At 37.4% G+C, this 23,532-nt stretch overlaps 1 protein-coding gene across 1 annotated transcript in view; it reads left to right on the top strand.

Moving 5' to 3' along the window:
• Window positions 1–23,532, top strand: part of LOC124596941 (Down syndrome cell adhesion molecule-like protein Dscam2) — a 348,091-nt gene that overhangs the window by 248,945 nt on the left and 75,614 nt on the right. The window contains exons 25-27 of the mRNA XM_047135906.1: window positions 13,319–13,609; window positions 18,875–19,019; window positions 19,108–19,280. Coding sequence (XP_046991862.1) covers window positions 13,319–13,609; window positions 18,875–19,019; window positions 19,108–19,280 — 609 coding nt within the window. The remainder of the gene's footprint in view (window positions 1–13,318; window positions 13,610–18,874; window positions 19,020–19,107; window positions 19,281–23,532) is intronic.

Raw genomic sequence — 23,532 nt, 5'->3', positions numbered from 1 at the left:
GTAATAGCAGGAAAATCATCTGAGAAAATTAAATCTATGTGTTTCGTAAGTTACAGCACAGTGGTTTTGTATACATTTATAACGGCTAAAATATACACAATTAGAGACTTAACAGTTGGTGTGAGAGGGACAATGCAATTGATTTACTGCTGACTTCAGTATGAGTAGTTTTATATTCTGGTGCAGAATTATTTAATGGCTCATAGTTTTTAACTTGTCCAGTTTATACATAGTTGATAGTGGTTGAACTCATTAATTTTATATAAATGCTTAATGTGTAATACTGCTTAAAAATTCAGCTAAATATTGTAAAAAGGGAGAGCAATGTCTTTTTTTATTTTTTCAAAGTAGATGTTTGTCCATTTAAAAGCAGTGCCCATAATTATTAATGTGAAAAGATTAGCACCAGTTGTAATTGTTTGATAGTGTGCTTTGCAGAAGTAGTCTGCAATGGCTGCTTCTGTTGGTAATGTATGATTTCATTTTTTCTACACCCCTGAATGCTCTCATTTCTTATGTGTTTTATGGAACATAATGTGTGAATAAATCAATTGAAGAACATAATTTCTTGATGCTCACATTCTCACTATCCTAAATGCAGTCTTGATTGTATACTGAGAGGCCACTCAAATACCAGTGATTCCTACATACTAAAACAATTTGGTATTCACAGTCTGTTGTATAAATCTTCAATCTGTATGAATTTCCACTGTCTATTCTACCAATGGAAACCTACAGGTGCTGTGTGTGACTGGGTCTTTTCTGTTACTTAGACCATCCCACCCCACATCTGAATTTGGGCTGTATATCTGTGGTGGTTGATATTTTCATCCTCCCTTCATGAATGCGTGCTTGTTGTGGGTTTTCTGTTACCTTGTCTTCCCTGTTAATTAGGCTATTCCAGACCACAAGTGACATTGCGCTGCCCATTTGTGGTTGACAACATTTTCATTATTAATTCATTCGTCATATTTTGTAGGGCTCATCAAGAAGGATAACATCAGTGCTGTGAAACAAATCGAGATTACTCTAAAAAAAAAGACGTGCAGCTTGTGGAAACTTAATCTGTACAGAATTTAACAATAAAGTATACTATACTGATTAGTGTTGTTAGCATGTATGCCAGTTGAATGCAGCTTAGTAAATTAGAAGGAAATCTGCTACTTTAAAGAAAAGTCTTGCTTTCCCAATGATATTAAATAGCTGTTTGTATTTGCTCTTGGCAGATTTATATTTACTTGATTCCATTGGTATTTTTCAGAGAATAGATACCTGCATTTGCAAATACAGAGAACTGCTTAAAATATATTACTTCTCAGCATGCTGGTATACAGTGAACATTAAAACTTGCCAAAGTTCCAAGAGATATTTTCAGTCCTTGGGTCTAAGTAATCAAGTAATTTGTAGGAGTGTTTTTTTTTTTTTTAACTGCTTGGGATTCCCAGTTTCTTGCTTTATGTTAGATAGGATGTTGTTGAATACTAACTACATTCTGAACCTTAAACAGGTAACATGCTTGTCTTTATGTTAACATGACATATTTCTAGGAACAGAACCTGCTGAACATCTTCTTGATTAATATACCTAAGTGTTGACTCCATTTGATCCTGTTGTCTGACTGTACCCAAGGTACTTAACACATGGTGTTTCATTGAGTTTATGACATTAATGTTTACTTCTAGTGTTAGCAGGTCACTTTTCCTGCAATATAATATGACCTTCTGCTTCCACATATGGCATCACTGTTTTTCCTCTCTCATGTCTTTCATTAATGTATGGGGAACAGGTCATTTGTCATATTAGTAAACTGAACATCACTTTATATGAAACACTGTATTTATTAAGAACACTGTACACAGTACACCATCACATGCCAAGTGCTGGAATAAGACTGAAGAACAAACTGCACCCCCCCCCCCCCCCCCCCAGTGTGCAACACAGTGAGAGGTGGTGATGTAGTTTGGCATGGCACTCAGTCTGTGGTCATGTCTAAAGATGTCCCCATGGGGAAAGAGGGCCCATGGGTGTAGATTCCATGAATGACGGGTGGCTGAACCAAGAAAGCAGGATCGGGATTCACGGCAATGCGAGAGCATAGCACACCGTATGTAGCACTTGAGTAGGGACGTGGCTGTCATCATCAGTTGAGGTGGTGATGGCTGTCTCCTCTGCGTCTGGAGGGATCCCAAATGTGTGTAGGAGGTGGGTGGAAGGGTGTGACAGACAAACAGTGTGACATCATGCAGCTCCAGGGAAAGGTCCTTGTTGGAAAAGGATGACACGTTGACATGGAAGATGGTAACACATGTGTCTTTATACACTGTATGGACACCAAGCAGGACCCAGGGAAGAGCTTCTGACCAAGACATGTCGTGGCACATCACCATGGCTTTCAAAGTGTGGTGGCAGTGCTCGAGCAACCCATTGCTCTGCGGGTGGTAGGTTGTTGATGTAATTTGTTTGCACCACCTAAGTCACACAGCTTGGACAAAAGAACAGCTTCAAAATGTCATGTCTCATCTGTCATGACCGAAGATGGAAAGCCAAACCACATGATCCAGGGGGCAATAAAGGCTTGTGAGACAGAGTCGGCTGTTATATCACCCACCAGCTAATGTGGTCGATGATAGACAGGATGAATTGAAAACCCTTTCAAGGGGGGAGCTGACTGACCAGTTTGAGATGTACATGACAGAATCAGCCTTTAGGAAAGTCAAACAAGCCCAATGGTGGGTACGTATGGTGACCAACCTTGGAGCATTGGCAGGGTGCGCATGCAAGGATACAAAAACAATCTGCACTAAAGTATGTCAACACGAAATGCTCTATTATTTGACATGTGGTGGCCTCAATACTAGAGTGCACAAGGTCATGGATAGCAAAAAATATCTTATGGTGCAAGACAGCCAGAATTAGGATGTGGGCCATGCCTGGGGAAACATTGCAAAGGACCAATAGGGAAGAACCTGGTATTCGGCGAGGCTTAATTTATAACTAGGTAGACTCACTGTGTAGTAACTGCTGTATGACATCATCTGTTTGTTGCTGGGCCACTAGCTTGTTGAAGCCCCAATGGAAAGAGCATAGGAAAAGCATATGTTTTGAAAATATAAAACTAGAAGTTTAACTCTTCTATTAACTTTTCTTAAAAAATTTCACTAAATAAATGAAATAAATAAAATCTTTAAACCAACAAAGAAAATAAAAAAATTTAAAGATAATGGCAAAAAACTTTTTCAAGCTAAGTACATTAACTTATCATAACGAAAACGTGGTAATGTGCCACGAACTCAAATAAAACCAAAGGACATAACAGCAAGCTTAATAAAAAATATAAAAGAATAAAAGTCACCACCTAAAAAAATTAAAGCTAATAATATTCTTATAAAAACAATTCTAGTATACTCAGCTAAAAAAATTAAAGTAAAACCGCCTGCACCATATTCAATATTAAAACCTGAAACTAACTCAGATTCACCTTTGGCAAAGTCAAAAGGAGTACGGTTAGTCTCAGCTAAACAAGAAGCAAAACAAGCTAAAGCTAAAGGAAAAGAAATAATAATAAATCAACAATAAAGCTGGTAATTTATAAAATCAAACATGTTAAAACTACCAATTAAAATAATTAAAGATAATAAAATTAAAGCCAAACTAACTTCGTGTGAAATTGTTTGAGCAACAGAACGAAGAGAACCTAGTAAAGAATAATTTGAATTAGAAGACCAACCAGCAATTATAACAGTATAAACACCTAATCTAGTACAGCATAAAAAAAACAAAAATCCATAAGAAAAAGAACATATATAAGTTAAGTAAGGGAAAATCACTCAAACAGCCAAGGAAATTATTAAATTAAAAACAGGAGAAAAGTAATAAAGTAAATAATTAGATATAATAGGAGTTGGCTGCTCCTTACAAATTAACTTGATAGCATCACTAAAGGGTTGAGGAATTCCGACAAAACCTACTTTATTTGGACCCTTTCGAATAGTAATTTAATTAGTATTAATCAATAAAATTAAAAATATTTCAACCATATGGTCCTTTCGTACTAATATGAATTAATAATCTTAAGATAGAAACCGACCTGGCTCACGCCGGTCTGAACTCAGATCATGTAAGAATTTAAAGGTCGAACAGACCTAATTACTGGGCTACTGCACCCAAAATTTTTCTTAATCCAACATCGAGGTCACAATCTGCTTTGTCGATATGAGCTCTCAAAAACAATTACGCTGTTATCCCTAAGGTAACTTAATCTTATGATCATAAATTATGGATCAAAACAACAAACATAAATAAATGATATAATAATGAAGAGTTTATTTATTCTTCATGTCACCCCAACAAAACATCATCATTAAATATAGAAAGACAAACAAAAAACTATATAAAAATAAAATGTTAAGCTCTATAGGGTCTTCTCATCCTAAAGAAAAATTTAAGCCTTTTGACTCAAAAGTTAAATTCAAAAATTTATTAAGAGACAGTTGATTTCTCGTCAAGCCATTCATTCCAGCCACTAATTAAGAGACTAATGATTATGCTACCTTTGCACGGTCAAAATACTGCGGCTCTTTAAAAATCTGCTCAGTGAGCAGGCCAGACCTCAAAGTATTTTCAAGAGGACATGTTTTTTATAAACAGGTGGAAATCAATTTTGCCTAGTTCCTTATAATAAATTCACAAGGTAAAAATTATATACAAATAAATATACTAATTATATCATTATTACAAAAATTTCAAAATTAAATTTATAATCTTAATAAAAAAACCTAAAATAATTATAAAATCAAAAATAAAAATAATGAACTAAAACTAATCTTAGAGATAGCTGGTTTAAAGCTTACTATTATATTTTATAAAACAAATTGTAGGTTATTAACTTCAAAGCTTATCCCTTAAAGAATAAATAAGTTAATATTTATACCTAAAAAATTAAATAAAAACAATTAACTTCAAAAAATTAAGTTTTTTCTTAAGAAACTAGATATCTTGGGAAACGATTAACATCTCATTTCTATAAATAATTTAATAATAATTATGATACATTAACTATAAATTATTTATAAATCAACCCAAATTGAGACAAGTAAAGTAAATACTAAAATTTTGATAAACCCTGATACAAAAGGTACAATAAATAAAATCTACTTTTAAAAATTTAAAATAATATTTCATAAAACAATTATATTACCAATAAACTATAATCTAAATAATCAATTCTACAAAATATACTAAGACAAAATTCGGCAAAATTATTTTTATTAAATAATTAAATAAACAAAAAATAAATATAATAAAAGAAATAATCAAGATATCCTGATTTGCACAGAAAAATTTTCAGTGTAAATGAAACACTTTACTAGTAAGTTATATCTTGAAACTCTTCCTAGATACACTTTCCAGTACATCTACTATGTTACGACTTATCTCATCTAAATTGAAGCTAAATTAAAATAATAAAATAGAATAATCTCGTGACATGTAGTGACATGTAGTTAGTGATGACATTGTCCGATTGTCCGTGCCATTGATGTAATGGACATTGGTAGTGAACTGACATGTTAGATCCAAGAGTCAGAAGTGTCAGGGAGGGAGGTCAGCTATGGGGTTTACGCACTGCATCGGCCAAAGACTTGTGGTCCATATATACAGGGTGAGGCATTTAAAATTATTTGTCAGAATATTTGGTGAAATACACATCAGATTAAACAAGTGGTAATGAATATTGTTCACCTCTAAGAGGGACATTCATTAACATAACACTCTATGCCTCTGCACCACCCCAGGGGGTGGGAAGGGGGAGGGGGTGACTTTGAAATCTTAAATAGGAACCCCTATTTTTTACTGCAGATTTGATTCTCCATGAAAAAATATGTAACTTTTGTATGAAACATTTCTTTTGTTTCATGATAGATGGCGACGTAATTGGCAAACATGGAAATGAAGTGACAATTGTTGCAAAACAGTACTATCTCAAACAAATACACATCCAATTAAGACAATTGAAATGCTTTTTTGATATTTTTGATAATGCTATCATGTGACACCTCCCACAATTGAATGAAGCACAGACCAAGAGCATGTGCTCAGTCAGTGGTCAGACTGTGCATGTTACTTCAATGATTTGAACTGTACACATCTTGTCACAATTGCTCCATGAAGCTAATGATTGCAAGGAGTGTTGATATCAGTGCCACATACTTTGAGGGTCATAGAGATGTTGACAAAGCTCGTCAAAGGTATGCGACTCTGTCCCCTGACAGGAGTGTTTCATCTGCAACGACGTTTTGCAGTATTGTCCACCTGTTCATTGAACCAGGGGTGTTAAACCTAGAGAAAGAGTCCATCTGTGGCCTGTGACAAATGAAAATGGCACAGTGAATGTTTTATCTTTGGTTGCTGCAAATCCTCACACTAGTTCTTGGAAAATTGCATGAGTTTCAGGAATTTCACAAAGAAGTCTTCTGCGCATACTGCATGCACACAAATGGGATTCATTTCATTTATTGACACATCAAGAACTGCATGGTGATGATTTTCACAGTTGTCTGAATTTCTGCAGCTGGGTACAGGAACAACTGGAAGTCACTGATAATTTCATTTCAAGATACTTTTCTCCGATGAATCAAATTTTACAAATAATAGTCAAGTGAATCAACATAACATGCACTATTGGACAGTGGATAATTCCCATTGGGTAAGTCAAGTTGAACATCAACACCCATTGAGTGTCAACCTTTGGTGCCATATGTATTTATGCAGGTAATTAGCCCATACTTCATAGAAGGTAATCTGACTAGTCAGATGTACAGCAACATTGTGGATAATGTTTTACCCATACTAATGGACGATGTTACACTTCGAATGAGGCTGGATATGTGGTTTTAACATGATGTATGCCCAGTGCATCATTCACGACTAACTCAAGAAGAAGTTTTGAGTTGAAACTATCCGGGTCAATGGATTAGGCAAGAAGGTCCTCAGATGTGGCCTGAACATTCACTCAATTTGACTTCTTCCAATTTTTTCCTGTGGGGATAGTTAAAAGAGAGAGTTTACATGGATGTACCAACAACCCTCGAAGATATACAAGAGCAGATTCTCAATGAATGTGCAAACAGTAGAACAGAGACACGAGTACAGGTCGGATTGTCATTCAGACTTAGAGTTGCAATGTGCATTAGAAACAATGGACAACATTTTGAACTGTTACTGCACTGAAACACTTGTGAGAGGCAAGGGGACTCACGGTAATCAAGCAGCCCGAGATAGTTAGAGACAAGGGGACTCACAGTAATCAATCACCCCGACATAGTGAGAGGCAAGGGGACTCACCAAAATCAAGCACCCCAAAGGGAACACATTACCACTACATCTAGGTCATTGTTCCAGGGTAATGCTAAATATAGGCGAATAAGAATGCGTTGTGGGAGGTTAGACAGTGTCACATGATAGCATTTTCCCAAATATCAAGTAATGTACTTTGATTTTCCTAATCGGATGTATATTTTTGTGAGATACTAACTTTTTGCAACAATTGTCATCCCATATTCATATGTGCTGATTACAGCACCATCTACCATGAAATGAAAGAAATGTTTCACACAAAAGTTAGATATTTTTTCATGGAGAATCCAAATCTGCAATAAGAAATATGGGTTCCTATTTAAGATTTCAAAGTCACACCACCCACCTCTCCCTGCCCTCTGGGTGGTGCAGGGGGATGAGTGTTTTGTTAATGGATGACCCTCTTCGAGGTGAACAATGTTTATTACCACTTTTTTTTTAATCCAATGTGTATTTTGCCAAATAATCTGATAATCTGGCAAATGGTTTTAAATGCCTCACCCTGTATAATCACTGACCTACCCTCGATGTCCTTGTGGAAATGTCGAAGTGCTTCATAAATGCCAAAAAGGCCTCGGTTCAAAGTGGACCATTTACACTGATAGGTGGACAACTTCCCCGAGAAGAAACAAAGTGGTTGTGCAGAACCCTCGACCTGCTGAAGAAGCGTGGCAATGATGGCAGTGTCACTCACATCCACTGTTATTGATATTGGAGCATTGGAGACTGGGTGCATGAGAGTGACTGCGCTCATGAGTGCAGTTTGTAACATGTCGGACACCCACTGCATGTCGTGACATCATGGAACCTTGTGAAGTCCGGAAGTGTTCTTTCCCACAAATGCATGTCAGTAGTGCTTGCAGGTACACAGCATGCAGGGTGATTTGTCAAAACAGTTTATCATGCCTAGGAAATGGCATAGATTGTGGTAAGTCTCAGGTAGAGAAAGGTCACGGGTAAAGGCAACTTGTTCTGGGGTGGATCCCCCAGAATAGCCTAGGAATGTCACACAGGCAGCTCACCACTGCGATTTAACATCATCAATTGCAACCCCATTCTCAGTGAATATATTAAGGACGGATGGGCTCTGCAGAGTTAGTTGATGGAATAAGAATATCGTCTAGATATGGATAATAGTACGAGAGCATTGATTTTTAGGTCATTCAGCATGTAGCAGTACTCATAGAGTCTAAAAGGCATGATTATTGCAGTCTTGTTGGTATTGTCCCTATGCATAGGGATCTGGTGGTATGCTCTCCAACAATCTATCACACTGAATACCCATGCACATCTACATCTACATCCATACTCCGCAAGCCACCTGACGGTGTGTGGTGGATGGTACCTTGAGTACCTCTATAGGTTCTCCCTTCTATTCCAGTCTCGTATTGTTCATGGAAAGAAAGATTGTCAGTATGCCTCTGTGTGGTCTCTAATCTGTCTGATTTTTATCCTCATGGTCTCTTTGCAAGATACTGCTTGACTCCTCGATGAAGGTATGTTCTCAAAACTTCAACAAAAGCCCGTACCGAGCTACTGAGCATCTCTCTTGTAGCGTCTTCTTCTGGAGTTCACCTATTATCTCCGTGATGCTTTTGCAATTACTAAATGATCCTGTAATGAAGTGTGCTGCTCTCTGTTGGATCTTCTGTATCTCTTCTATCAACCCTATCTGGTACAGATCCCACACTGGTGAGCAGTATTCAAGCAGTGGGCAAACAAGTGTAGACTGTAACCCACTTCATTTGTTTTCAGATTGCATTTCTTTAGGATTCTTCCAATGAATCTCAGTCTGGCATCTGCTTTACCAATGATTAATCTTATATAGTCATTCCATTTTAAATCACTCCTAATGCCTACTCCCAGATAATGTATGGAATTAACTGCTTCCAGTTGCTGACCTGCTATATTGTGGCTAAATGATAAAAGATCTTTCTTTCTATGTATTCGGAGCACATTACACTTGTCTACATTGAGATTCAATTGCCATTCCCTGCACCATGCGTCAATTTGTTGCACATCCTCCTGCATTTCAGTACAACCTCTTGATATACTACAGTATCATCCGCAAAAAGCCTCAGTGAACTTCCAATCTTATCCAAAAGGTCATTTACATATATTGTGAATAGCAATGGTCCTATGACACTCTCCTGCAGCGCACCTGAAATCACTCTTACTTCAGAAGAGTTCTATCTATTGAGAATGCAGCAGCTGGAGCTGTTGGGCAAAATCATCTACGTGCAGTATGGGATAGTTATCTAAGATTGTCCATGTGTTGAGTTGTCAGTAGTCACTACACAAATAAAATTAACCATCCTTCTTAGGAACTAAATAGATCAACGAGGACCAATTACTGGTGGACGGGCTGACTATACCAGAGTGTAGCAGTTCTTGTAACTTAGTTTTTGTGTGCTGCGAATCTGTGGCATTAAGGTGTTGAGCCTAGGGCATACTGGGAGGCCTTCCAAAGTGCTCAATCAGTGACAAGTACTGCTCATAATTGCATGTCCCACCAAAGGGATTCTCTGAGCAACAACAGTGATAAGGGCAGATGTAGGAGGACTCGTGAGACTAGAGGCTGGAATGTTACTGACCTGTGGGAATAGGCATCGCTGCAAGAGTGTCTGTGGCATCTGCACCACAGCAATACTGGCATGATATGATCATGTCCCTCACAGTGTGGATGCTTCCTCTGCTGCCTTGAGCCTGTCAGGTGAGCTGATGCAGCACTGATCAGCTGTTGTAGTCATGTTTTCTCGATGTGAATGTTGCTTGTCTCATGGAACAGAGTTGTTAGGTGGGTCAGGGAGACAGTGAGCTCTGCAGTGAGGTGGGCACATTCGGTGTAGCAGCAGACAGGGTGTCACAGCATGTGGCGGGAGATGGTGGGTTGGTAGCGAAGACCTCTGTTATCCGGTTGCCAGTAGCATGGTGCAGGAGGCCTGCTGATTCAAGGTCTGGTGAGAGCACAGAGTTGCTTAAGAAATCCATGCCGATAATGGAGCAGTCAACATCCATGATGCAGACTGTCCATGTGCAGCATAAGGTAGACAACAAGAAATGCAGTTGAAGTTTGGCCAAGCCATGGACATGAATTGCAGAGTTGTTGGCTGCCTGGAGTGACATAGAAGATGGCAAGAGTGAAGGCAAAGTTCTCAACCTGGGAATGACGTTAGCATTGGTGCCCATGTCTACGAGGAAATAGAGCGTGCTTATCCTGTCATAGAAGTGTCGTCTGCCAATGGTCAGCCGAGGATGCGATCAGTGATCTGAAGTGTCGCTGTAAGCTGTGGCACCTATTTGGATTTGCGCTTCACATTTGGGTAGTTGCAGAGCATGAGATAAGAACTTGCTGCGTGTCCAAATGTAACATAGTACCAACATATGGGGTATGCTGTGTGTGGCAACTGACCTGGCAAGCTGGCAGTGTGGGGTGGGGCATTCTGCTGCAGCATAGGGAAGGGTGGGTCAGCTGGGTGAGAAATGGCAGCAGATAAGGTGGTCTGGTTGCCAGGAAACACCGCTCGCTGCTGTTGCATGCTGCGCACCCAACCACTGCTGGCTGGCTGGTTTCTGGTGTATCCAAAAAACAGGAGGCTGCGAGCTGGTGGAGTTTAATCATGCTGTATGCCTGGTCTGGGAGGTACAGCTTTTCTTCCAATGAGGCGTTTTGTGTCGAGCTCAGCTCATAAGTGGCACCAAAGTTGAGAAGGCATATGATCCCCTACTAAAGATACTTAATGAATAATAGAGTGGATGGCTTATGCAGGAGAATGCGTTGAGCACTTGATTATGCAGGCTCTTGCAGTTGTATATTTGTGCTGGCTTTGCGGCATGAGCAATAGGTCACTGACAAGGTCTGGTTTGTAGTGTAGACAGCTCACCAAACAGATAAAGCATGTATCATCTCCCAACACGCCATATACTTGTGGTGGTCAAGATTCTTTACAAATTTTAATTACTAATTTATTTCTTTCATTAAGCTCTGTCACATATCACAACAGAATTTTGAACAAGTCTGAGTACTGCAGTACTGAAAATCCAAGTGCTGATGACTGAAACTGAGCCTGGGTGAACTGAACCTGAAGTGAAGCCAGTTTGGAAGTTCTCTCAAAATATAGCCAAAAAGAACATTCCCATATTCATAACATAGAATTTTATTTCATGTACCAAAACTTACAGAAATTTACAGGAAAAAACAGACTATGATCCACTTCCTATAATGTGTAAAAGTGTAATGCAGACAATATTAAAGGTTCAACAACAAATATCAATAATGTATTTTATTTATTGTGTAAACAGTAATGTAAAAGTGAAATAAGAAATGCAACATGGCAAAACTACATGATGAAATGAGATAATACAAAAAGATGGACCTCACAGAATGTATGGTTGGACATGTTTCATTACTATTACATATCAGTATTTTGTAATTATCTTTTAAATTAAGACTTATGAGGAAACCTTAAAGTATAACTATAGTTCAGTTGAGACATTGTATTGTTCAGCCAATCCAATAAATTGTTCTCTGAGTACATAAAAGAATGAACAACTTGTCTTGCTTATCAATTTTAAGTCCTACGAATGAGTCTGCTAGTAATCCTTCAAATCAAATATGTCATTGTTAACATGCCAAGAATTTTTAGAGTTCTTATTTGGCTATATGTACAAGGGTGATTCAAATGAAAACTTTAAAAGTGCTATAATATTTTTAATTGTAACAATGACAAAAAAACTCGTGTATCATTTATGATGTAGTCTCCCTGACAATGAATGGGCTTACTCTACTGCTTCAGCAGAAGCTGTGCACCATGGTTTTCACCTCCTCGTCACTTCTAAAATGCCTGTCTCCCATTGTTTCTTTGATTGTGCCAGACAGATTAAAGTCACTAGCAATGAGGTCTGGTGAATAAGAAGCATGTACCAGGCACTCAAATTTAATTTCTTGAATAGTCTCAACTGAATGCTGTCAGGCTTTGTCATGCTATAGCAATACTCCTGAACTCAGAAGTCCCCATCGGTTACTCCTGACTGCAGGGTGAAGTTGATTTTTCAATATACATAAATAAGAAGTACTAGTTACTGTCACTCATCTATCCATGTAATGTCCCAAAACTACTCAATTTTCATCCCAGAAGAGAATGAGTGTCACTCTTCCTGAAGATGGCTGAGTGTGGAGTTTTTCTGGTTGCAGATATGAGCCATGGCACAATTCCTTGCTTGACCCTTTTGTTTCTGATTGGTGATAGTGAACCCAAGTCACCACTCATCTTGCAAACACTTTAATGGAATGCAGTACATTATGAATAATATCCTGCACTGAACCAGTATGAATCTTCAAACTTGTGGCTATTTCATTCAGAGTTACATGTCTGTTCTCCATTACAAGCTCATCCAATAACTCTATGTTCTCGTCTGTCACTATGCTGTGATCCCGCCCTTCGTTGGGGCATCCTCTACAGAAGTTACACCACTTGTACACATTAAGTCCCATAGTGCTCAGAGCCATTTGAACTTGTACACTTTCTGCAATGACAGACACTGCATTGTTATTCTGCAATGAATTTTGGTGGTTTGACACTTTCACTACACAAAAAACACATTGTAGGTCACTACTCAATCATGGTGCATGTAGACAGCAGAGAGCCCATTTTTCTGTGGACACTACTGCCTTCTCCTGCATTGTAGCATCACTCTGCAATCTGTTAGTCACTTTTTGAACCTCAAAAAACACTGCTGCCACCTACCAACTCCAACACACAACTTTTCAAAATTTTTGGGAACCTTTCAAGTTCCTCATTTGAATAACACGCATATATTTAAACTACTCTACTTAGATTAGTCTTTGATGTTAGAGGTTATTACTTTTAACCCTTCCATCATTGTTCTTGTAATTTGGTTAGCACTTATTGGTGCAGACTTTAAAAAAATATAAAAAATTATTAGAAACTATCTTGATTTTCAGAACCAGAGGTACCAAGCACCAACATTCTTCTGTCAGCAAATGCAACCTCCCTCTACTTGAATCTTCCATCCTGGCCTGATGGAGGATGTTCTATGTTGTACTTTGTCATTGAATATCGTGTCCTAGGAACAGAAAATGAGTGGATCTTGGTTGACAACAATTCACCACCAAAGACTTTCCTTGTTGGAGGCCTTCAACCTGCAACATGGTACCAGTTTAGAATTACAGCTCATAACAGTGCTGGTTCAACAAGAGTGCATTTCAATGTTGCAACAACAACAGTTACAGGTGGTAAGGTTAATATGTATAAACTTTTATCATTAGTATCATCTTTACTATTAGTTTATGTGCAAGAAAACTTATTTGCATGAAATGTACACACGGAAAATGTAATTAGATAGCAAGATGGAAAATTCAGAGGTGATACATTACAGATTTTCCTATTTTGTGTCACTCACTATTACAGCCATACAGTATAATTTTGTAAATGGCACACGGATAAATCCTCTCTTACTGATATTAATTCCAAACTGTCCAAAGCCTTGATTTTTTGTAACTTTAATAAATATAGATTCATAATACAGATAGAATCAATACTGAAGCAAATTCTTAATACAAATATTTCACTCTGTAATGAAATGAACACTGTTGCTGACAGATTATAACTGAGTGCTGGGCTATGGCACAAGGACCTTTTCCTGGACAATGTTCTTGCCAACTGACCTATCCAGGTATGCTTCTTGATTCACCTCATAAGGCAGTCCATTAGCACCTTTCTCATGCTTTCTGAATACCACACAAGCTATCCCACATTCCTTGGTGAAGAAGTACTAAAGAAAGAGTGGGACAGTGAACATGCTTAGCTACAGACTGTGAATCATTCCTGATGAATATGAGGCTGAGTGTAAGTCATCATGAAATTCCCTAACATATTAAACCAACTGAGATCCTGTCTTTTGCTATTAGTGCTGTAACCATTTCAGTGGTCCAGGCACACTTCATGACATGTCTAAACCTTGTGTCACAATATAAATCAGATAGTCCTGTCTCTTAATTTTCAAAGGCAAGAATTTTTTAATTTCTTCACCCAACCACAGATAGTAAATATTGTGTAGATGTTGTCCAAATGTGCATGTAAATTTCATGTGAATTCATTACATGAAAATGGAGCGTACAAACATGTACATAAATAATATAATAAGATAAAACAAAGTTATCCATACATTGTAATAAAAATTTGTATGCATACATAATTGTGTTGTTATAAATTCATAGTCTGTTCTTTGTAAATTTGTAATCTTGTTTTCCCTAAGCAGCAAATCCTTTTTTATACAAGAGTGAGTCAGTGAAGTTTGTTCTGATTACACACATTCTCTATCATAATATGAATGAGGAAATGATTTGATGGTCATAGTTACATTAGCACACTTCATTTCTGATTAGAGAATGGAATTTCTTGTATTTAGTTACCGGAAATTGTTTTTAGTGCACATAAAGTTCTTGCAGACTGTGACTCTGCATGAATAATGCTGTATGTTACAAAAATTGTAGAGTGTAGCACGGTGACACAAAGTGTGCCATACGGCAATAAATGTATCTGCATGCAGCTGTTGTTGTTGTTGTGGTCTTCAGTCCTGAGACTGGTTTGATGCAGCTCTCCATGCTACTCTATCCTGTGCAAGCTTTTTCATCTCCCAGTACCTACTGCAACCTACATCCTTCTGAATCTGCTTAGTGTATTCATCTCTTGGTCTCCCTCTACGATTTTTACCCTCCACGCTGCCCTCCAATACTAAATTGGTGATCCCTTGATGCCTCAGAACATGTCCTACCAACCGATCCCTTCTTCTGGTCAAGTTGTGCCACAAACTTCTCTTCTCCCCAATTCTATTCAATACTTCCTCATTAGTTATGTGATCTACCCATCTAATCTTCAGCATTCTTCTGTAGCACCACATTTCAAAAGCTTCTATTCTCTTCTTGTCCAAACTATTTATCGTCCATGTTTCACTTCCATACATGGCTACACTCCATACAAATACTTTCAGAAATGACTTCCTGACACTTAAATCTATACTCGATGTTAACAAATTTCTCTTCTTCAGAAACGCTTTCCTTGCCATTGCCAGCCTACATTTTATATCCTCTCTACTTCGACCATCATCAGTTATTTTGCTCCCCAAATAGCAGAACTCCTTTACTACTTTAAGTGCCTCATTTCCTAATCTAATTCCCTCAGCATCACCCAACTTAATTAGACTACATTCCATTATCCTTGTTTTGCTTTTGTTGATGTTCATCTTATATCCTCCTTTCAAGACACTGTCCATTCCATTCAATTGCTCTTCCAAGTCCTTTGCTGTCTCTGACAGAATTACAATGTCATCGGCGAACCTCAAAGTTTTTATTTCTTCTCCATGAATTTTAATACCTACTCCGAATTTTTCTTTTGTTTCCTTTACTGCTTGCTCAATATACAGATTGAACAACATCGGGGAGAGGCTACAACCCTGTCTTACTCCCTTCCCAACCACTGCTTCCCTTTCATGTCCCTCGACTCTTATAACTGCCATCTGGTTTCTGTGCAAATTGTAAATAGCCTTTCGCTCCCTGTATTTTACCCCTGCCACCTTTAGAATTTGAAAGAGAGTATTCCAGTCAACATTGTCGCCTGTTTCATACATCTTGCTCACCAGATGGTAGAGTTTTGTCAGGACTGGCTCTCCCACGGCCGTCAGTAGTTCCAATGGAATATTGTCTGCTCCGGGGGCCTTGTTTCGACTCAGGTCTTTCAGGGCTCTGTCAAACTCTTCACGCAGCATCATATCTCCCATTTCATCTTCATCTACATCCTCTTCCATTTCCATAATATTGTCCTCAAGTACATCGCCCTTGTATAGACCCTCTATATACTCCTTCCACCTTTCTGCTTTCCCTTCTTTGCTTAGAACTGGGTTTCCATCTGAGGTCTTGATATTCATACAAGTCGTTCTCTTATCTCCAAAGGCCTCTTTAATTTTCCTGTAGGCAGTATCTATCTTACCCCTAGTGAGATAGGCCTCTACATCCTTACATTTGTCCTCTAGCCATCCCTGCTTAGCCATTTTGCACTTCCTGTCGATCTCATTTTTGAGACGTTTGTATTCCTTTTTGCCTGTTTCACTTACTGCATTTTTATATTTTCTCCTTTCATCAATTAAATTCAGTATTTCTTCTGTTACCCAAGGATTTCTACTAGCCCTCGTCTTTTTACCTACTTGATCCTCTGCTGCCTTCACTACTTCATCCCTCAAAGCTACCCATTCTTCTTCTACTGTATTTATTTCCCCCATTCCTGTCAATTGCTCCCTTATGCTCTCCCTGAATCTCTGTACAACCTCTGGTTCTTTTAGTTTATCCAGGTCCCATCTCCTTAAATTCCCACCTTTTTGCAGTTTCTTCAGTTTTAATCTACAGGTCATAACCAATAGATTGTGGTCAGAGTCCACATCTGCCCCTGGAAATGTCTTACAATTTAAAACCTGGTTCCTAAATCTCTGTCTTACCATTATATAATCTATCTGATACCTTTTAGTATCTCCAGGGTTCTTCCATGTATACAACCTTCTTTCATGATTCTTAAACCAAGTGTTAGTTATGATTATGTTGTGCTCTGTGCAAAATTCTACAAGGCGGCTTCCTCTTTCATTTCTGTCCCCCAATCCATATTCACCTACTATGTTTCCTTCTCTCCCTTTTCCTACACTCGAATTCCAGTCACCCATGACTATTAAATTTTCGTCTCCCTTCACAATCTGAATAATTTCTTTTATTTCATCATACATTTCTTCAATTTCTTCGTCATCTGCAGAGCTAGTTGGCATATAAACTTGTACTACTGTAGTAGGTGTGGGCTTCGTATCTATCTTGGCCACAATAATGCGTTCACACTTCTGTCCATTAACGCATGATGTAACTTGCCATCATAATATTTGTTACACAGTTTTCAGATTTGTGCTTTACAGTAGTGGTGCAGCACTATTCACAGTAAATTCATCCATACTATGAAAGTAAATGAAGTTGCTTGTCCTATAAATCATTAGTCCTTATTTTAAATTGAAAAATAAGTGCCATGCACAGTTGTCTGTGCAATCACTTCAATTATGAAGCGATCTACACATTGTACATTCACATTTAAAGTTCTTCATGTCAGAGTATGACACAAAAATGTGTAACCATGTTTTCTGTTTCACTCCACAGTCCATGGTATGTACTAAACAGTTTGTACTGTCTACAATTCTAAAAATTACCTTTACACCATGCACATAGCTTACCAGTTTGCATATGAAAGTCAAAGCACTGTTTCAGAAAATCAGCAACACAACATGTTAAGTCACTAGGTATTTAATCATGACACACATCAAGATCATAAATGTGGCACTGTCCAAAAACTGACATTTTTCACCAATCAAGAACACAATGTGTAGCAGGATGTATGCACAACACAACAATCAACTCCATTCACTTCTTCTAACTCTCAACTCTTTGTTGATGCCTTTGCTTTTGGCCTATCGATATACTTTTACATGACTCATACACTTCACTTCACATAACACTTCCAAAGAGTTTGATTACATCGATTTACAGCTTTACATAAAATCAGAATTTCATATTTCTTTGTCCACAGAAAATGAATTCAAATAACATGTTAAAGCATAAGAAAGTATACAGCTCCATAATAATTGAAAATGGCAGTCACATTCATAACAATTACATTACATAAACAGAGTGATAATTATACCAAGAATTGTTGTTGTTGTGGTCTTCAGTCCTGAGACTGGTTTGATGCAGCTCGCCATGCTACTCTATTCTGTGCAAGCTTCTTCATCTCCCAGTACCTACTGCAACCTACATCCTTCTGAATCTGCTTGGTGTATTCATCTCTTGGTCTCCTTCTATGATTTTTGCCTTCCACACTGCCCTCCAATACTAAATTGGTGATCTCTTGATGCCTCAGAACATGTCCTACCAACTGATCCTTTCTTCTAGTCAAGTTGTACCACAAACTTCTCTTCTCCCCAATCCTATTCAATACCTCCTCATTAGTTATGTAGATTACAAAACTCATTCTGAAATAACATTCTCAATGTATATACAAGTAAATCAGGAAAGGAGTAAAAGAAAATATAGAAAAAGAAAAAAACTGTATATCAGCATGTAGTGCTATCTTCACAACTTACTTGCCTATTATATACAATTTTAAACAGTTTTACGTGGCAAGTGATCCTAAGAAACCTAAGCAGTTTATTACAGATTGCAGATGTTCCATTATCTTCCTTTGATACTGTTCACCATGAGGTACAATGGTTGTAAGCCTGAGATTTCACTGCTTCAGTTCTCTATAGAGTGAAAACTGTAAGCAGAATATCAAGAATCTTTTGTATATTAATACCACTACAAAAACTTCTCAGTGTCATATTTTACACTGTTGGTGCAGGACTAACATTGTTTTTCAGTTGTATGATTTCTTCAGAGTGCAATAAGATGGCAGCCACTAATTAATTTTGTGTTTAACAGCAACTGTTGCTCCAATGCAAGAAAGTCAGGTTCTTGCAAATGTTGTTCATTTTTATGAAGATCCGTATGTAATGGTACCAACAGTATGTGCCACAGTTTTGCTTCTGTCAAGTGGACTGCTTGCATATGTTGCTATACAAAAGAAGTAAGTTAATACTGGAAAAGAATAGTAATATTTATGATGTGTTGTATTGATTAATTTGATCTCAGATATTTAAATTTCTGGCCTGCAGGCACTGCCAAGAGGATGGAGAGTACAAAGAAGATCAGTGCATACCTGAAAGTCCAAATACTTGCAAAGCAGCTGCTGAAATGGAGAACAAGAAAAATTTCCAGCAGATATATTTGTCATCACCTTCCAAAGCAAATGAACACCACAGTTCTAAACAAATAGATACAGTTTCTGGTGAGAAGAAGTTTTCTTTAAATACTGTACAAGCTTTATTTAAAACTTGTGGCAGATTTGTCTGTTTAGGAAGTGTAACATTTTATACTAGCAAGTGTCTGACCCAGTGAGAGAAATGAGTAAAGAAATATATTTAAGTGATTGCTGATTGAATTAAAATACTTGTCACTAATTACAGGTGTTGAGTATGCAAAAAAGAACAAATAAACAAGAGACAAAGTAAAAGGAATTAGTTGTTGTGGATTTTAAAGTCATAAATATTGCTTATACACAAAATATCTAACCATGCAGAATACAATTTTTTCTGCACTGACCATGCAACCCATAATGTCCACCAATTTCTTTGTATGTCTTGACACAGTCCTACCTTCAATATCGTAAGATATGAGATGTAATAGACAACTTTTATGGAAAGAGCATTTTCCCATGCTGTGGGAGTTTAATATACATATCGAGTAATCCAGAGCAAAATTTATGTCTTTCATTCTTGTCTTCATCATTCAGCTCATAGAAAATTGACATAAAACCATTAATTACAGATCTCTTAGCAGATGTGTAAGCATGACAGCTTTTAAGATTCAAATTTAAATTCAGAATTTACGTTGTAAGCTTTTAGCAAACATTCTACATCTAGATCTAAATACATAATCTGTAAGTCACTGTATGGTTGTGGTGGAGTGTGAGCTGTACCACTACTAGTCATTTTTCTTCTGTTCCACTCACAAATAAAGCTTTACTATCTATATGTCCCCATATGAGCCCTAATTTATTGTCTCTTAGTGGTCCTTATGCGAAATGTATTTTGGCAGCAGTGGAATCGTTCTGCAGTCAGCTTCAAAAGCCAATTCCCTAAATTTTCTCAATAGTTTTCCTTGAAAAGAATGTCACTTTCTCTGTAGGGATTTCCATTTGAGTTCTCGAAGCACCTCCATAACACTTGTGTGTTGTTCAAACCTACTGTCTCTGAACTGATTTGATGTGTTCCTTTTATCTGACCTGGTACAGATCCCAGACTCTCAAGCAGTACACAAGAATAGGTTGCACTAGTGCTCTAGATGCAGTCTCCTTTAGAGATGAACCACACTTCCCAAAATTCTCATTATAAACCAAACTTGACTTTTCGTCTTCCATACCACAATCCTCATATGCTCATTCCATTTCATATTGCTTTGCAACGTTATGCCCAGATATTTAAATGATGTGATTGCATCACACAGGTCACTGCTAATGCTGTATCTAAGCATTACAGGTTGTTTTTCCTACTGATCTGCATTAACTTACATTTTTCTATATTTATAGCTAGATGCTGCTCATCACACCAATTAGGAATTTCTTCTAACTCATCTTGTATCCTCCTACAGTAACTCAGCTTTGACACCTTTCTTTACACCACAGCATTATCAGCAAACAACCACAGATTTCTACCAATCTGGTCCACCAAATCATCTGTGTACGTAATAAATAATAGTGGTCCTATCAAACTTCCATGGGGCACTCCTGACAACACCCTCTTATCTTATGAATACTCACCATCGAGGGCAATGTACTGGGTTCTATTGCATGTGAAGAGTCACTCACATATGTTGAAACCAATTCCACATGTTTGTATCTTTGTTAACAATTATCAGTGGGGCATTGTGTCAAATGCTTTCTGGAAATCTAGAAATATGGAATCTGCTTCTTGCCCTTCAACCATAGTTAGCAGCATCATTGGTGCATATATTGATAAGCCTCTTCAATTTATTATTCAGAGTGCACCCTGTTCTTCAGAAGAGCTTCTATTTGCAAAATCCTTCTAATTTATGGAAGAGAATTTGTTGAAAGTGGCCAAGACATCCTATTGATAACTTGCATGCTCTTTCCTTTATGCCATCATTCGTACTACTACATTTTTGTAACAAAACATTCTGTAACACTACAGGATATTAGCAATCTGCCGTGGAAACATGAAAAATGTTATGAATACGCATGTGTTGTAAAAATATCACATATTTTTCAGTGTAAATGCAGTAAGAACTGCAGTTTTTCCTGTCCTTTCTTTTCTATAACCATGTAAGTTCCCTAAAGTATATGGCATCTTTTCTTCCCACTACCTGTGATAACTGGAGAAGAATATGACAATCTTTCTGGTATCTCCAAGGTCACTTGTACAATGAATGCATCATATACTGATTTGGCCTGTTACTGCTAACCTTATAATCTTATTTCTCCTTTTTCTTTACTGTTGTTTTCCTGCACCATTTCTTCATGCCGGAGTGCCTACAGGAACTGCTTGGTGTTCCTACTTGGTGAGCAGTGATCAATCCTCTTACACCTGTAATCTTGCATCCTGGATTTTCATTTATTACATCATTTAAATACCTAGCAGTACAACTAGAAAGACATCCATGTGAAATCCATAGTAGGAAAGGAAATGAAACACTTACACTTGTCACTAGGATTATAAATACAAACACTTGTGTTACCTATTCCAGAATACTGATCATACGTCTGGGGTCCTCACAAAGTTGCCTGACTTCAGACACCTAAGCAATTAAGATATGTTCAAATAGTAATTTAACATATTGGTACAGAATATGTAAAAGTGCAGTAGAGATGCTTAGGGTGCTGAACTGGAGTACTTTCACAGGAAGGTGATGTTTTCATGAAACCATGAGAACAATTATTCAAGGTAGACTGTGCACCAATTCTTCTGCCACTATAGTATATTTTAAATACACACAATGAGAAAAAGTTTAAGGAAATTATGGAGCACTTAGAGCCATGCATACAATAATTTTTCCTTTCACTCCGTGCATGAATGCAGTATGTCAAAGTGTGGGGAACATTATTATGAAGTACCTTCTCCCTTGCACTGTATGTATATGTGGTGTTCCTCCTAAGCATCATCAGACTCATTTTCTCTAGCATATCAGAAGACATTTACAATTTCATTTTCGCTGGAGTCAGCCCAAGCAAATACTGCTCGCCATGTCTTTCATGTGACGTCAACTGTTGGCAGAAAGCACTGATTTGTTTCTTGTTACAAACAGAATTATTTTTAAAGCAGAGTTTTACATTCCCATTCAGTAAGAAGGTCCCAAATTAGTCTAGCGTGATAATTATTTTATCATTGTGTATTAACAAAGACAGTGAAACAAAAAGAACTGCAGCAACGTCAGCATCTCCCTCGCCTTGCTGACTGCTACTTGAAAACTAGGATGTTGTGTGCAACATTGGCTCAATTTCAGATAGTGTAGTTCATGACATAAGTTCATGCTTGTAGACAATAAACTAGTGTTATGTCTCAGTAAGACTCAGTTTTTACAGTTTCTAACACACAGTTCAACAAAACCCGACATTTTAATTTCACAGAATGGGTATATGACTACTGAAACTGAACAGTTCAAATTTTTAGGTGTTCAGATAGTAAACTATCATGGAAAGCTCACATTCAGTGTCTTATTCAAAGCCTTAATGCTGCCACTTTTACAATTCCAATGGTATCTGAAGTAAGTGATCATTTAATACGAAAATTAGTTTACTTTGCTTATTTTCATTCACTTATGTCATATAGTATTGTATTTTTGGGTAACTTGTCCCATTCTAAAAGGATAATTTTGGCTCAGAAATGGGTGGTTCAGGCAATAAGTGGTGTAAGTTCACGAACCTCTTGTTGACCCCTATTCACTATTCTGGGTATTTTGACATTGGCCTCTCAATATATATATTCTTTATTGCCATTTCTCATTAACAATACCAGCTTATTCCCACAAATAAGCAGCTTTCACTCAGTTAATACTTGGCAGAATTCCAACCTGCATTTGGATCCGACTGCCTTAACTCTTGTGCAGAAAAATGTGCTGTATACTGCTGCATCCATTTTCAATAAGCTACCACAAGAATTCAAAAATCTTTGCTGTAGTCCATGTGCTTTCAAATTGAAACTTACGGGTTTCCTCATGAGTCACTCCTTCTATTCTTTTGAGGAGTTCCTTGAAAAATTATGCTGTTTCTTATGTTATATTGTTGATTGCATGAACTTAAACTTATGGCTTGACTCTTTTGGGTTTATAAAGATTTTATTTTTATCTGTTATTAGTTTTATGTTGTAATTTCATGTACTGACACATTCCATGACCTTGGAGATTTGCTCATCAATTTGTTCCTACAGAACTTGACCTGTAAATAAATAAATAAGCATGTTACTGAACTTCTCAAGAAATTAACTTCAACTGCTTTTGCTCTTCATATAATTGCTAATCTTGGAAAC

This window comes from Schistocerca americana, chromosome 1 (genome assembly GCF_021461395.2).
Source record: "Schistocerca americana isolate TAMUIC-IGC-003095 chromosome 1, iqSchAmer2.1, whole genome shotgun sequence".
Classification (NCBI taxonomy): Eukaryota; Metazoa; Arthropoda; class Insecta; order Orthoptera; family Acrididae; genus Schistocerca; species Schistocerca americana.
The sequence above is the reverse complement of the archived record's forward strand: the minus strand, read 5'-3'. Positions and strand labels throughout refer to the sequence as shown.